General features: G+C 40.4%; 1 protein-coding gene across 2 annotated transcripts in view; it reads left to right on the plus strand.

The window, feature by feature from the left end:
- Positions 1-373: 373 nt before the first annotated feature.
- Rps6ka5 (ribosomal protein S6 kinase A5) overlaps positions 374-17,088 on the plus strand; it is a 169,837-nt gene continuing 153,122 nt past the window's right edge. For both annotated transcript variants that reach the window (XM_085697840.2, XM_085697841.2), the window contains exon 1: positions 374-670. In XM_085697840.2, coding sequence (XP_085553966.1) covers positions 556-670 — 115 coding nt within the window. In that variant the 5' untranslated portion in view covers positions 374-555. The remainder of the gene's footprint in view (positions 671-17,088) is intronic.

Consider the following 17,088-nt stretch of genomic DNA (forward strand, 5'->3'; position numbering starts at 1 on the left):
TAGACTCTGTTTACTAACAGATAGAAGCTGGGGAATAAGGGGTGTGACCATTCTGGGGAGGTCAGGAGAGGAAAGGCCTACCTGCGCGTGCGCACCAAAGCCAGTGGGTGGGGCCGAATCTTGGGTCTTGCCAATCGGAGCGTCCGCGCTCCTCCCTCTCCTGCCGCCCCGCCAAGCAACAACAATTCGAGCAGCGGGGCGGGGCGACTCGTGAAACGTCAGCGTGGGCCGTCCAATGGGAACGGGCGCTGGCAGACGCGCGCGCACTGCGCCCAATAGCGCTGGCGGCTTGGGGCTGTCTCCGCGGCTGGTTGTGGGCGGAGCGGCCTGGCGGAGGAGGTGGAGGTGCAGGGCGCGGGGTTGCGGCGTACTAGCGGTGCCCGCTGAGGGGAGGAGGCGGAGGAGCTGCGCGGCCAGAGCGGGAAAGAGACTCGCCTCGGCGACGGAGTTGTGGCGCTGCCGTAGCTCGGCTCCCGGGGCTGCGACGAGACGGGGCGTCTGCTGTCCCATCAGGTTCCCCTCAGTGCGACCCGCGCGATCGGAAAGAGGGTGAAGATGGAGGGGGAGGGCGGCAGCGGCGGTGGCGGTGGCGGTGGCGGCGCGGGCACCAGCGGGGACGGCGGGGACGGCGGCGAGCAGCTCCTCACTGTCAAGCACGAGCTGCGGACCGGTGAGCGACCCCGCCCTCTGCCGGCCGGGCCAGCCGCGGAGGCGCGCCTGAGAGCCCGCTGGGGCGCGCGCAGGCCAAGGGGGGCGCGGGCTGGGGTCGGGGCGCGGGGTGGGGGGAAAGACCGGCCAGGGGCGGGGCTTGGTGGACAGAGGCGAGTCAGGGGGTCCCGGGAGGCTGTAGGCTGGGGGCCGAAAGTTTGCCTGTGTCGGGACCCCAGTACTGGGTACTGGTCCTGGGAAGATGCCTTCGCGCCCCCCTTCCTGCACAGGTGACACATCTGTCACATCTGTCACTCCACGCTGTCTCGAGCAAAAGCTGCTCTTTGCCTTGGCATGAGGTGAGCCGTGCGGTGTCGTGGAGCGTGAACTCACTTTAACCTGCACCTCCGCTTCTGGTGGTCCAGCTGCGGGGGGTGGGGTGGGGTGGGGAGTGTGTGTGTGTGTGTGTGTAAGCGCGCGTGCGTGTGTGTACGTGCACCACCGTTAAGGGATAGCAATCCTGCGACCGAGACACGGAGGGTAGTTGGCCCCTGGATAGTCTCTGGTGAGGTAAAGAAGCTTCGCGTAGTCCCTTCTCCTAGAGTTATCCTGAAGTACTATACTTGCCTTGAATTTTTTGCCAGCACCTTTTGGGAAGCAGCCTGTTTTATAAATGTAAAGTTCTAGGTGAAAGACTTTGCTAGGCGACTTCAGCGCTTACACCCTCGATGCTGGAGATCAGTAAAGCAGTGTGTCCTAAAGCCTTTTACTTATTAAATTGCTTTTTCATTGTTTAAATCCGGGGTTTATTTCGGAAAATCCTTACCTGTACCAATGGTACAGTTTAGGGTCTCCCCTACTGTCATGGAGTCGGGTCTCCTCTTACACTTCATTTTTTTTTTTGAACGGAGAATGCATTTTAATAACGTGTTTGTTATTAGCGCCAGTAGCTTAAGATTTTTGACACTATGTCTTTGGTACACTGAAGGACTCACTGTTGGTTGTGAACCTGCCCTTTAACCACTGAGCCCTTGCTACAGCCGAAGGACTCTTTTATTAAGTGGATAGAGAGGGTAAGTGGTAAGTTTCAGGTGTTAGCCAGGTCTACCTTGCATTTATTTGGGACAGACTGTAAAGTTAGCTCTGCTTCAGAGTTAGTCTTTGTTATTTCTAATGAGATTGCCCATTAGCATTCTTTTGAGTGCCAGTCTTATGACTTAGTATAAGTTGTCAAATTCATGCTTTCTTAATTCATCAGTTTTAAGTATTGTCATTCTTGATTGTTTTGACTCTATACCATATCCCGAGCCAGTTATTCCATAGTATTTTTGAGTTCCTAACATAACCTGTTTAGATTTCCGTGGCCGAACTTTTCCCTCCAAATTTAATCAACAGCTGCTGTTCTCAGCAGGCTTTTCAGTCATCTTCTCTGTACACATTTGTCCAGTATTAATACCGACTCTACACCAGGTGCAGTGCCACGTGCTTTCTAGAGGGAGGATTTTCCCTATCTTACATAATGATTCCTTCCTTGCTCTGTGTGTGTGTGGAATCACATTGTATTGCAGATGCTACTTGACGTCTCACCCGCCTCAGCCATTGATCTTGGTGCAGCAGCAGTCTTGCTCAAGGATCAGGGGGCAAACTACTGCTCAGTTTCTGAATTTTGCAAACATTGCTAGCTCTGTAGAAAACAATAAGCACTGTTTTATTTCCCCTTCTCAGCTAACTTTGTGAATCATCAGCTTTAAGTTTGCATTTAGAAATTTTTCTGATGGATGAAGAGATTGTGCTGAACTCATTGCTAATGTCAGAGGAAAGGAGCAATCAATTTATTGCTAAATACTTGGACAACTGATCACATGGAATGGTCAAAAGCACAGTTATAATATAACTTGAGTCACTCATCTATGTTTTTCTTAGCACTTGGTGCTATATATAATAGGTGCTAGGTTCTAGCAATGTGATCTGATGTGGTCCCTTCCCTAGCGTACCAGGCTAGTAGTTGGTGATTGTATTGTGTGCCATAGGATGAGTGAAAATGCAATTAGAAACTCAGTCGAAGGACATGGGAATGGCTTCAGGGTGTAGACTGAATAATGTGACATACTTGGGCGTAGACTTACAGACATAGTGATGAACACTAGCTCTGTCACTTTGCTAGCTCTGTAGACTTGGAAGTCACTGCACTCTTCCAGGCTTACTTCTTTCATCTGTCAAATGTGAGAATTGAATGAGGCACTGTTAACATTCAGTATCGAAATGTTAATCAGGTACCTGGCACATAGTAGGCAGTAGGAAATGTTGGTTAAAGTTACTTCACAATCGGGTCTTATTGAAAAATGTATGAATCAATCTAGTGTACCTGGAAAACAAACAAGACACTGGGTGGTTAGCCATTACCACATGACCTGGCTATTATCTTTTTCCATAGTTGTCTTGCCTTCTCAAACAGAGTGTAAACTCCTTGTAGTTTTTCTGCTATTGAGCAGTTTGTGATGTCTTGCCCATTACAACACACAGTTCTATAATAATACGTTTACCTGGGGTTGAGAAGATGGCTCTTTCAGGTAGAGCACTTTGGGGTAGGAAGACCTGAGTTTGAATCCTTAGGACCCACAAATAAAGCTAGGTATGATAATATGTGGTGGCTTGAAAGAAACTCCAAAGGGAGTGGCGCTATTAGAAGGTGTAGCATCATTGAAGTAGGTATGGCCTTGTTGGAGGAAGTGTGTCACTGTGGGGGTGGACTTTGAGGTCTCCTATGCTCAAGCTACTCTCAGTGAGACAGACCGTTTCTTGTTGCCTGTAAGTCAAGATGTAAGAACTCGTAGCTCCTGCTCTGCTCTAGCACCATGTCTTCCTGCACACTGTCATGCTCCCCACCATGATGATAATGGACTAAACCTCTGAAACTGTAAGCCACCACCTCAATTAAATGTCTTTCCTTTATAAGAGTTGCCATGGTCATAGTGTCTCTTCACAACAATAGAAAGCCTAAGACATAGTGTGTATCTATAATTCTAGTGCTTGTTGTATAGCACCATGAGGGAGCTGGAAACAAAAGAGTCTCTGGAAGCTTGTAGGCCAGCTAACCTGGCATACACAGTTGTGAAGAACAAAAGAGCCTTGGCTTAATTAAGATGGAAGGTAAGCATGGATACAGTGGTATGTACGAATCCATACTCACATACATGTAGGTGTGCACACTCTCTTACACACATGCTGAGTTGTCTGTGTCAGATAGTAAAGTCCTTGAGGGCAGAAACCCATTCTTTCTGTTCATTTGTAGCCTGGCTATGTCTTCAAATATTTGTTGGGTGATTTCAATTGGATGAAAAATAAGGACAAAGTTTGCAGATGTTAGTTGCAATTTATCAACTTGATAAATTGATAATAGTAACTATAAAAGCTGAAGAATTCAGAATTCAGGATCAAGCAAATCATAAATTCTTGAACATTTTCTGTTTTCTAACCTACATGGTATTGATGATACCAAAGATGATTAAGAAAATGTTCTGCTGTCTAGCTGTAAAGGAAGAGTCCATATGAACCAGCAATCACTATATATTCTTTTTTTCCCTTTTGCTTCTTTGGTTATTCAAGACAGAGTTTTTCTGTCTGATAACCACTTTGGCTGTCCTGGAACTCGCTTTGTAGACCAAGCTGGCCTCAAACTCACAGGATCTGCCTGCTTCTTCCACCCGAGTGTTGAGATTAAAGGTGTGCACTACCATGCCCAGCTCTCTATTATTTAAGTATAATAGTAGAAAGATACAAAATGTATAAATGCAACAAAATAAAGATTAAAAGTTACATAGTCAAATGTAACTTGGTTGAAAACTGGCTGGAAAATGGAGATTATTTTACTCACTCAATTATTCAACAAATACTTTGTCATCTCATATGTGTTGAATGCTGTTTTACATGCTGAGGTTAAGAAAGTGGCTTTTCCTTGGAAAGAGAGGTCTGAGGAATCACTAGAATCAGAGACTTACATCGCCTCTACTGTGTCTTAAATCTCTTCTAGTTCATGTATCAAGTCTTACTTCTTCTTCATCCATTGTCTAATTTCTTTCCAGGGGGTAGAAAGTGGACAGCATTGAAGTTCTTTCTACATTTTATGACTTCAGCTGTTGAAGGACAGTGTCCATTTGCCAGTTTCAGTTAAATTCTGAAAGAAGGACTTTATTGGCTTAGTTTTGATCAAGTGTCTGCTTTTGACTCATTGTGTGATGCTATCATGTCCTAAAATGCCAGCAACTACAGCAAACCTATGGATAAGAATAAACTAAACTCTTAGAGTAAGAAGGGTTGCTGGGTACATAATTCCTTTGATTCCTGTCTTTGAGAGAGTGCCTAATATTAAGGAGAGTGTTGCAGAAGGTTATCCATTATGTAGTAACAATGGAAACTCCATTGGCTTATAGAATATGATTTCTGTTTGTTAGGGATTTGTGAGTCGGTAGTTCTGCCCAGACCCTCATCAGTGGGAAATCTCACTAGGTTCTATCCTAGTTGGGTATTAGCCAACAGTAAAATTGTTGGATTTTATGGAGCCAAACTTTTTCATACTGAACTTTTTCCACCAGCAGTGTATGAGAGATTAAGTTTCACCATAGCCTCGCCAGTTCTTATTATATGCCGCCTTACACTTTCAGCCATCCTTGAATGGGTGAAGTGGCAGCTTGCATTATGGCTTTGACTTGTATTTTCCTAATGATGTTGCATATGCGTTTTAGCACTTAAGATATACAAGTATATCTTGTATATTTTTGGAGAAATGTTTACTTCTATCTTTGACCTATTTTGCAGTTGGCTACTTTCTCCCCTCTCTGTTTTGAGATACAGTCTCACTGGGTAAACCAGGCTGGCCTGGAACTCCCAGAGATCCTAGTTTCTTTTGTATTATTGAAAATTCTTTATTTTAGATACATATCTCTTGTCAGATACATGATTGCAAATTTTTTCATAAAAATAGCCTTTTTATCTTTTGAGGGATAGGATAGTATTTTGAGAATCATGAAAGATTTTAATTTGCCTCCCCTCACCCTCTGTTTTCTCTCATTCTGTTTTCTTCTAAGAGTTTTATGATTTTTTTGCTGTTAGTACAAGATTTTTGAATTTGAGTTAATTATGTATTATATGGGGTAGTGATTCAGATTCAGTTTTTTTATGTGTAGATATTCTCTTGTTCTTGTACCATTTTTGAAAAGATTGCTCTTTCCCTTTCTGTCTTGGCACCTTCTTTGAAAAAATCAATTAGGCAAAGACATACAGGTTTATTAAAGACTCAATTCTATTCCATTGCTTCTTTTTAAGCTACTATAAAAACTGCAAGTCGCAAACTTAGTTCTGAAGTTGGAAAGTACAAATCTTGCAACTTTCTCTTTTTCAAGATTATCTTGGTTATTCTTTGATTTTTACATATGAATTTAGCATCAGCCTGTCCATTTCTTCAAAGAAACTATTTGGGTGATGTTCTTATATGTATTGCACTGAATTCATAGATATAGATTACACATAATTTATTGCAGTGAATTAGTTTTGAGAATGTTAGCAGTGTTAAATCTGGTCCATGAACATGGAATATTGCTCCATTTGTATAGCTCTTCTTTCATTTTTTGGAAAATGTTTTCTTGTTTTTAGAGTTTAAGTTTCTCTTTCTTTTGTTAAATTTATTCCTAAGTATTTCATTTTTGATGTATAATAATATAATGAAATTATTTTATTTTTGGAATGTTAATTGTAAGTGTCCAGAGATCTTTTGTGTTTAAGTATTTCATTTTTGATGTATAATAATATAATAGTAATAAAATTATTTTATTTTGGAATGTTAATTGTAAGTATCTAGAGAGCTATTGTGTCTTGTAACCTTGCTAGACTAGTTTATTAGTTCTAATAGTACCTTAGTGTATGTCTTAGTATTTTTTATTTGCTAATTATATCATGATTATCTTTATATACATACATGTGTATATTGTGTGTTTGAGATAGAGAGAGAGAGAGTCAGTTTTACTTCCTCCTTCCTAGTCATTTTCTGGTTTAATTTCCCTGGCTAGAGATGTTTACTATTCAAGTAGAATCAGCAAGAATAGACATCCCTGTCTAGTGCCTTATCTTACAGGAAAGCATTAATCATCCATCACTAATTACAGGACCGACTATGGGTTTTCCATGGCTGCCTTGTACAAACTGAGAAAGTCCTCTTCCCTTGTTTAATTGTTGCACAATGCTGGATTTTGTCAGATGCTTTTCTTCATTTATTAAGGTGATGATATAGCTTTGTTTTATTGATCAGGTTTATTACATTGATTGATTATTGGGTATTAAGATGGCCTCATATTCTGGGATAAGCCCTTTGTGATCATGATCCTTTTTACATGCTGCTAGAGTCAATTTACTATTATTCCTTGAGGCTTTTGTGTTTATTGTTCATTAGAGGTATCTGTTTTCTTATTTTGTGATGCCTCTCAAAACATCTTCTTGACTTTTATTAGCTACCAACTATGGAGTTTCCCTATAGAGTTTGAGTACTGGTATTCATATTTGAAGTGTTTTAAGTAAAGATTTAACAAAGGTCAGAGTATAGACCGTAGTTTTAATTTGCATCTAGAGTAAACTGCCTTTCTAAGCCTAAATTTTCTTATTCATAATGACATCCAGACTGCTTACCAGAATTAAGCTGATGTTTTATGGTATTTCTGTGCAGTTGACAAAGGTCAAGAATTGTTATTTCCTTTTAAAAATTATTAATTTTACCAGATGATTCATGTAGCATTCCACTAAAAATGAACAGTCCCTGATGTGTAGGGAGTTGGTTCTCTCCTTTCACATTTATGTATGTTCTAGGGATTGAATCCAGGCCACTAGGCTTCAGTTTTACCTGACAAGCTGTCTTGCTGTTGCCCCACAATCCCATGCCCCACAACTAGATTCTTGGGAGTCTAAAAGAAAATTTCTTTTAAAATTTCTCTTGTGAATGTCAGAAATTGCGAAAATAGTCTATTTATGCAAAGATATTGGCATCTCAACCCTGTGTCAAAGGGAATTGAAGTGTATTTTATGTTTTCAGTCTGGGGAAAAGCCTCAGGTGATGCAATGTGTTAATCCCAACATTAACCTCAGCTTTAAAGTGAGGCAGCATCCTGAAGCTGCAGACAGAAGTGTTTTGATGGGCAGGATTGGATTCTTTCATGTGAACAAGAGGGTTGTGAGAGCTCCTCTAGGGAAAATCTGACACCTTTTTGTGTTGGTTGAATTTCACAGTTAATTTCGGGTTGAGAGATGTCAGTCCTCAAATGCAGTGGGAGGAGAGGGAAGAGGCTGCCACAGGCATCACCTTTGAATTCTCTGAATGATTTGCAGATCTTTGTGTTCACCTCTAAGGTGTAATAATTCCTGCTTTTTTCTTTTTTTGTCAGGGATCATGAATAGGTTCTAAAATAGAATCTTAACCTCATCGTGCTATTTTCTAGCAGTGTGTCCCTCTTGCTAAAATGTAGCTGTCCCTCCCAAATCAGATGAGTTCTCTGGACTTCATACATCCTTGACGTTGTGAGTGGACTCCATCACTTTTTCCTCTTTTTTCAATCATCCATTAGACGTTGTCCCCTGTGACTGCAGGGAGAATAGGTTTTGAGGGTGTGTGCCTGGAGCTCACTTTTTCTAGATTGGCTGACCATAAAACCCAAAGTATCTGTTTTTGCCTCCCAGTAAAGAGGTTACAGTATTATGCCTCCATACCCAGCTTTTCTTTCCTTTTGTTTTCATTGTTTGTTTGCTTTTGGAGACACAACCCGTAGCCTTGGCTGTCCTGGAACTTGCTGTGTAGACCGGACTGGCCTTGGATTCACAGAGATCGACTTCTCTGCCTCTGAAGTGCTGGGGTTAAAGCACTTTTGTTAGAAATATTCCTTAAATGAACCTCTCTGCCTATGCAAATAATTCCAATGAGACCAAATCAGACAAAATTAAAAGATATCTAGGTTTATTTGGACATCTGCGCTCTCTGGTGACCCCGAGGGAATAGAAAGCCAACATGACCACCAACCACTGAAGGGAAAGAGGGAAGACCACGTGTTTATTTTATGGGGAGCAGTTTAGATAGCCTGTGGGAGTGGTCTTGACCCTTCCTAGGGAGGGGTCAAGGTTTGGCAGACTTCCTTGGCTCTCCCTGGGCAGAGGGGTCAAGGTTTGGACTGAGGCAGCTCTCGGGAGTGGGGCTTCCAAAGATGGATGGGGGGGGACTGCGATTACAACTATCATACCCAGCTTGTCTGGGTGCTAAGAATCTGAACACAGGTTCACATTGCAAGCATTTTACCCACAAAATCCTCAAGTTCCCAGGTTTTAGTATAGACCTTGATATTGTAGTTATTTTATCACATTCAAGTTTTGTCTATGTGGGCCTCTTCTTAAATAATCTTCACATTCTTGACCCCTGAAAAGTCATATACATGGTATTTTTAATATCAGATTATTTGGAATGGAGAAAATAAACTTGGCACGTAAAAGGATTTTATCTTAGCTCTTTTATTTACATTTTTTAATTTTTAAAAATGTTTTTGGTTTTTCGAGACAGGGTTTCTCATTAACTATGGAGCCAGTTCTGGAACTCACTCTGTAGACCAGGCTGGCCTCAAACTCACAGAGATCCACCTGTCTCTGCCTCCCGAATGCTGGGATTAAAGGTGTGTGCCACCACCGTCTGGTTTACTTAACATTTTTTTTTGATTGGGTTTGCATTTCTGATTCATACTGTTGTGTAGATTTTTCTAACATGCCATCTTATAATTTTGGTAATGTTAATGAGTTTTTGTAGGTACATGTGAGAATGTGTGTGTTTTCAAGTGTGCAGGTTTACATTTACATGTGTGTTTGTGCCTGTGGATGCTAGTGAACAAACTCAGACACCATCTGTCTCTTTTTTTAGACTTGCCAAGTAGGCTTATGCTAGCTGGCTAGTGAGCCTCAGGGATCTGCTTCTTTCTGCCTAATGAGTATGGACCATTTGTAATTTATGTGTTCCTGGCCTGAAAATTGTGTGAATAATATTTTTAATACCAAATTATTTGGAATATAGAGGAGTATGTATTTCAATTATGAGACCCAGATTTTTTTTTCTTACACAAGTTCTGGTGACCAAATAGGTCACAAACACATTACTAATTGAACCAGCTCATTAGCTCATAATGAAGTCTTATGTGGTTGGCTGAATAATGACCTCTTTTCCTCTTTCTAAATATATCCAGATTCTAACCCCAGAAATCCTGGGAGTAGGCTACATATGGCAAAAGAAACTGCATGTGTGAGTAAGCATCCTGGGTTGGGAGGTTATCCTAGGTTGTCTAATCACACTGGTAGGACAGTTGGAGAGCCACAGTCAGAGGAGGCTGGTCAGCATGATGCCACTGCTGCAGAGGGTCAAGACCCACAGCTTCTAGATGCTGGGTTACTGATTTTTCTCTAGAATGTCTCAGAGAAACACAGCTCTGTAGTCACCTTGATCCACCTCAGTTTCAGACTTCTGATTTCCAAAACTGTAAGGAAAGAAGTTAATGTTAATAATAAATCATCAAGTTTATGATAATCTTCCCAGCAGCAGTAGTAAACCAGCATGTTACTTGAAAATGGGTTGAACCGGGCTGGAGATATGGCTCCGTGGTTAAGAGCACTGACTGCTCTTCCAGAGGACCCGGGTTCAATTCCCAGCATCCACATGGCAGCTCACAACTGTCTGAAGATCCAGTTGCAGGGGATCTGACACATTCATACCAATGCACATAAAATAAAGTTAAATAAACCATAAAAATATTAAAAAAAGAAAATGGGTTGAACCATCAGATCAGTTTGCTGCAAGAGACAGTTTTGCCAAAGTGTTGTATTAACAGAAATTATCCAGATAGCAGTAAATTAAATCATTTAAGGTTAAAAATAGTGTCATTTTGTAGAGGTATAATATTGTCCTTTCTCCAGATGTAACATTGTCTCCAGATGTAACATTTCTTTTAATTTTACCCTAAAGCTAGCTGTGTTGCCTTGAACTAGCTGCTCTGTTATTCATAGGAATGCTCGGAGTGGGTGCCTGAGTAGATTTTTTTTTCCTTAAAGGTTCTTGCGGTAACTCAGGCCTAGCCTCAGACTTACAGTGTGCCTCCTGCTTCAGTTTCCCAAAGCTGAGATTATGGGCATGCACAGGACTCCAGACCCTAGGAGACTTGTATTAGGTGGGTGGTCCACAACATCTGACTGTGATCGTGGCCTTAGTTTTCTCCTTGTGTCAGTTGTACTGTACTTACTTTTCTTCTTTCGACTCTTAATTTAATCCTAATAATAGTCCTTTTATATTTTCCATGCCAAAGCATGGGTTAAAAGATATAAATAGGTACCCTTATATTTAAATACATATATTCATAATACAAATAATACAGAAAATGTGGGAAGACAGTCAACTTTCTAATGTTGACCATTCTGTTTTTATATTTTACTTTATCTCAAAGAAAAGAAAGTGAATTCTCGTATTAGTAGAGCTTTTGTTTTTTTGTCAGAGACAAAACAATAAGTCAGTAAAATAGAGTCATACTTGAAGGAATTCTACAGGCAAGAAATTCTTGAGACTGTACACAGGGCTGTCCTTTTATCAGTCCCTTTTCTACATAAGTGGGAAATTCCTTCATTAACTGAAATATTCAATCAGTTGAAGCACTCTGTCTTCTTACTGAGTCTTAGGTGATTCATCCAGTATTACCCAGGAAGTAAGGAGAAGGTTTGGGCTCAAATAAAACCTGGTGTCACAAAAATGTAAATATCCCTAAGGCCAAATTAGTACAGAAGATCTCTTTAGGAGATGCTATAGAAAGAGGACTCAGAACTCGGTCCTGAAAAAACTTAAAAAAGTGAAGAATCATCAAAGATTGGCTCAGAGGAAGAGCTTGAAGAAACCTACAAGGTTTATGGTGTTGTGGATGCCTACTGAAGAGGATGGGGGTGCATGGGTTGTGGATTCTGTTGATCATAAGTAGCTTTGTTAAAGGTTGAAGAATAAATTGCAAGTGAGGTAACCTTTGAGAGACTTTGTTCTAGAGGGGTTTGAAATAGGATGTCAGGGAGGGTTTTTTTTTTCTGTTTCCTTGTTTCAAGATGACTGATGTAAATCATGCTAAAGTACCATTAGTGTGTGTCACAGAGGCTGACACTGCACTAGACAATAAGTGGTGATGTCAAGAACCCTGAGAAGTGGGTAGAATTTAGTTTACCTGGGGCTGGAGGGCGGGTTGGGGAGAAGAAGATGGCTTCTGTTTTAAAGGAATGAGGAAAGGATACAGGTGCATTTGTAGATTTGGTGACAGGAAGATAAGTTTTGAGGGCATGATTGTTTTGTCCCTCTGTGAATTGTGGAGAAAAGGCAATTCTTGATTCCAAAGAAACAGCTTCATTGTTTAAAAAATTGTTATTCTGGTCTTTGGAAAAAATCCTAGATACAGAAAAACATCCTAAGTATTTTTACTTGCAGGCTGCACAGTGAAACTTACAGAGTTGCAGAACAACACACTGAAGAGGTTTTCAGGCCCAATCTGAAGGCAGTTTCTCTGCCTTCTATGGCTCATACCAGATTCTTAGATTAATTTTCTGTTTCTTCTTTTTCAAGTGTTCTGTGTTTAGTTTGGTTCTAAATTATACTTACTTGACACATGTATTGGGGGGGGAGGGAAACAGTTAGTTACTGCTTTATACATGCTTTGTTTTTGATTCAGTTTTTGTATGTGTTCTGTCACGTAATTCCAGAATCACGTGGATAAATGATAAAACATTGTTTTATACACCCAGAGTACAGTAAGTTTTTAAGATAAGTGACCATAGCAGTAAGAGAAAAGTAGGCAGCATTGTTTTAAAGTGAACAGATATTAAATATAACATTGTTCAACTGCCAGTGGAGTGCTCTCCAGAGACACGGTTTGAGGCCCAACCACAAATCTAAACAGCCTCAGAACAACTTACCACCTGGCAGTTAAAAGGAACCTAATGTGCTAGTAATTTTGCTGATTTTTCAAGCTCTCATGCGTTTTCTGGAATTGAGTTATTTGGACTCTGTAGATAGGAATCAAGGCTTTAGCTTTCAATTAAGTATGTGCTGTTAGGATTATTCTGGACACTTCCTAACTGTAGATTCCTTGATAAGTTGCTTTATAAATATTTTCTTCTATGACAGAAAGGGGGAAAAACCAAAACCTTCAAATAGCAACAGCAGGCTTTTTTTTTTTTCCTCACTGCATACCATTGTCACCTTTGGACTGAAGTTAACCCAAGAATATTATGTTTCGTAATGCTGAATAAGAAAAGATAAGATTTAATGGGAAGATCTGTTTTATAATCTTACTTGATTAGTCCCAGAAAATGAGATTGTAAAGTACACATTTTTCTAGTTGGTATATTAAAAGCAGATTTTAAGCACAAGTCAGATTATGTTCTACACATACTAAAAAATTGGCTACTTCAGATCTCACCCCTCTAACCCCATGTTCTCCTTTCCACAAAGATACTTGTGCTTTCTTACAATATGAGCCAGCCAGCCAGCCAGCCAGCCAGCCCGCCAGCCATCTAAAGTCCTCTAGTTAACTCTTATCATTCCTCTTTGCTCAGGGTTTTGGATAGACTGTTTATTCCACTCATTTCTGTGTTTGTATCTCTCTTCACTCTGATTTGCTTTAGTATCAGACCTCCATCTCAACAGCTCCATGGAGACTTTAGGAACCTCCAAAGTTCCTTAACCTATCCCTCTTTTGCTGGTCTGATGGGATGTCTCGGTTTGACTCTACCTTCGCTTCCTTGGAGCACCTGGTGCTTGAGTGTTGGTACTGGTCTCCTTGAGTAACAACAAAATGTTCTTTGTTTTTTTTCCCCCACCAACGTGCACCATCTTCTTCCACTGTTTTCTCTCTAATTCTCTGTGTTCCAGACCTCTGTACTTGTACCCACTTTTACTGGAAGATCAAGATGTTATCAGTGCTTGAACTATTGGACAAGTCTGTTTTTAGTTTAGATCTCTTGTATTTCTTATCATTCATTTCCATCATCCCACTGCACGTCAAACATTCAGATTGCCCTCAAATATCTTAGTTTCCCAAGCTAAACAGTGTTTCTTCTTCCAACTTTCCATGTTTTATTTTGTGACATTGATTGACATTCTCATCCTGCCAAGGCTTGTGGGTGGCAGTGTCACCCCTGGATATTGTATCTCATACCTCTTGATGCACAGTCTCCCAATATTTGTGTCTCCAGTGTAGCTGTGATTATCAGTTCTAGGTCAGCAGCAATCCACTTCAGGTTGATGGCATTTATCTTGATGTACACGTGCTATATATACATTTTGCATTTTTAGTTCAAGAACACTGATTCTTGCTCTGAGGCTTAGGATCTTGGTGAGAGCTGGCTCAGCAAGTGTAAATGTTTGCTTCCAAAGGGAAAGCCATTAATAGTCCACTGGGGCAACCTTAACTAATAGGGTGTGGGAGCTGATAATATATGTACTTCTCTGTATTGATTCTAGAGTGGAAAATTCTCAGAGGCATTCCATCTGTTCTTCAAAAAAGCTAGATTAGATTGAGTTGATAATGTACCCTCTTTTTTCTCTTTTACTCTTGCTAGTTTCTTCTTATTTCATCTTATTGGGATTACCTTCCAAGTAAACCTCTTGCACAACAGTTTAGGATTAGACTGTTAGTATCTATAAAGTAGTATAAAACAACCCTTGGATGGGGTGTTGCTGAGGGTTACTCCCTAGTGAAACCATAATAAAGATCCTATTGTTGGTAGCAGTGGGTGCTGATAAACCTATCATATGTGATAGAATCAAGACTAGCATGGAATAGAAGAGGAAGAGTTGCACATATGTGATAGCTCTAGGATTTGAGTATTTGGGACAGTGGTACTATTAAGACCTCTGATTTGGCTGACTCAGTTTTTGGAACCTGAGAAACAGGAGGATTTTCATGGAAGCCTATGGAAAGACTCTCAAAACCCATGGCCATATAAAAATTATGGCAAAATATTGGCAAGTATTATGACAAAAAATTTAATCATAAGGGTAGGAGAGCTTTGTACCTTTTGTGGTAAGTTTGTATTATGAGTTGGGCATAACTGGAATTGTTTCTCAGAACTTCTTCTGGATTTTGGGCTATCACTGATCATAAGAAACATTTAGGGTGAGATAGAGGGGCAGAAGCACTGATGGTATGAAGAGGAATCTAGACTAGTGTGTGTAGCTTCTTTGTAGGTCACTGACATCATTGAGCTTGGAGCTGAAGATACCTACAGATACATGCTTCTGTTTGTCCTTGTGGGTTCTAGCTTGTTCTCAGGGTTCTAGTTTAACCTTTCTGGAATTGCTAAGAGATGCTGTTCTGGAATTGGATTTTCATAGGATTCAATAATATCTATAGAAATGACAGTATTCGTCAGTGGCAGAGACAAAAACATAATGCAGTGCTTACCATTTGAAGCAGAGTAATATAGCTATTCTTACAGACTGGAGTGGCATTCAGGATTTCATTACAGATATGTAGGGAATGACTAAGTCATGGAAAGATGGGCATTGTTTGACTTGTGTGAATCTGATTTTTGTCTCTGAGGAACTGAACTTTCAGTTAGTTTTCACTTGTTAGGTTATGGTTGCTTCAAACCTTGTTCATCATTATGCAACAGTCATGAAAGTAACAAGAAACATCTCAGTGTATCCCTCCCTTGAGATCTAAGTAACTTCCTTATCACCATTATAGTAGTACTAACTATAACCACCTGTAACCTGAGGAACAAAAGGCAGGGAAGGATTTTTTGTTCTTTGTCTCTTAAGCATTACCTCTTACATTATCTTCACATTCCTCTATTGCAGGCTTTAACTTTGTCTTCCCCAGCAGTGTCTGGTCTCAAGCATGCTCCTTCTGTATGTTTTCTGCTCCAGGGTTTCTTCAGTGTCTCCTGGCAGGAGATACAGCTGGGATGTTCTGTAAACTTGAAGTGCTGATAGTGGAGGAAGTTAATGCAACTCCTTTAACAGCTTTTATCAAGTAGGGGCAGAATCCATTGGAAAAATGTTTCTCTCCACCTTTGCCCACATAGTTCTATGAGCAATCCAGTCATTCTCCAGAGAGTGCCAGCAAGGTTAAGCTCCAGTATCCATATTAGTGACCATGTCAGCAAGGACCCTTGAATTGACTTATTTTGGTTTCACCCCTCCTTGGTCTTTTACTTCTTCCAACTAAATTACCTCCAATACAGTGTTCTGATACTCTTTTTTTTGGGGGGGGATCTCTATGTATATATGTACAATTGTCTTTTGTGTATATATGTGTGCTTTGTCTGCTTGTCATCCATCCATCCATCCATCCATCCAATAACAGATTAGAAATAAAGAACTTAGAATGGTAAACATAATTATCATACATAGCTTTAATAAGTGGCAGAGCATGAGTTTTGAATTGAATTCATTTGCACCAAAATATGTTCTCCTTGGTTAAACCTCTTCCTCATCTTTGAAGATGAAATTGGTAAGTCTTAGTGAGCTTGTTGAAAGTTCTCAGTGTCCTTGTCCTATTGCCTGTGGGTTGGACTGGCTGTTTATAGTTCACCAATCTAAACTGTGCTAGTCACATGCTCATGGCTTTGCTAACTAATTACTTCCGTTGTTTCCCTTTGCTTCATTGTGGGGTGCACCCCCACTGTCTTTTTTGGAACATGACTGTGTACTTCTGTTTCATTTCTGAGTTCAGTCAACTCTTGTTTTATTTGTTCCTTTTTTGTTGTTTGCCTCTTTCTATTCTAGGTTTTTATTTCTTCCTCAGGATTGTTTCTTCATATCTTAACTGGTTGGTTGAAGAATTTAAATTCAGTTCGGAGTGTTATAGTCCTGTTTTCTTCAACTGTGTGTATTTCTTTGTTGTTGAGAAGGGAGGGATTCCTGAAAGACTGGTGGGATTGTTATGTCTTATTTCTCTTTGATTTCTGTCAGATCCTTGATTTTTTTTTTCTGTATTTTCTTTTTGTTACTGTGTAGCCAAGGGTATGTACTCCTCTCTGATTTACTGTCAGAAACTATGCTTCTCCAAGGCTGATCCCCTTTCCTATTTGGTGTTTAAGTCACCAACTCTGACTTGTTTTCAGTATGTTGGTATACCGTTGTACTGTTGTGGGCATAATTTTTGTCTTGTTTCGTCTAAGTTTTTGGTACCCCACTATTCATTCTCAGTGTTGCATAAGCCATTTTCTTCCTATCCCCAAACCAGACTTCCTGTGGAAGGGAACTCTGCTGGAATTTGGCTGGGTTTTCCATGACAAACAATTTGGAGGTTGTGTTATTCTCTGTACTGCTAAAGGTATGGGTCACGCATAATTTTATTTGCTTTCTTTGTTTCTCTCTCTCTCTTTCTTTTCTTTTCTTTCTTT

This window comes from Myodes glareolus, chromosome 11, assembly GCF_982192425.1.
Source record: "Myodes glareolus chromosome 11, mMyoGla1.1, whole genome shotgun sequence".
NCBI classification, from domain to species: Eukaryota; Metazoa; Chordata; class Mammalia; order Rodentia; family Cricetidae; genus Myodes; species Myodes glareolus.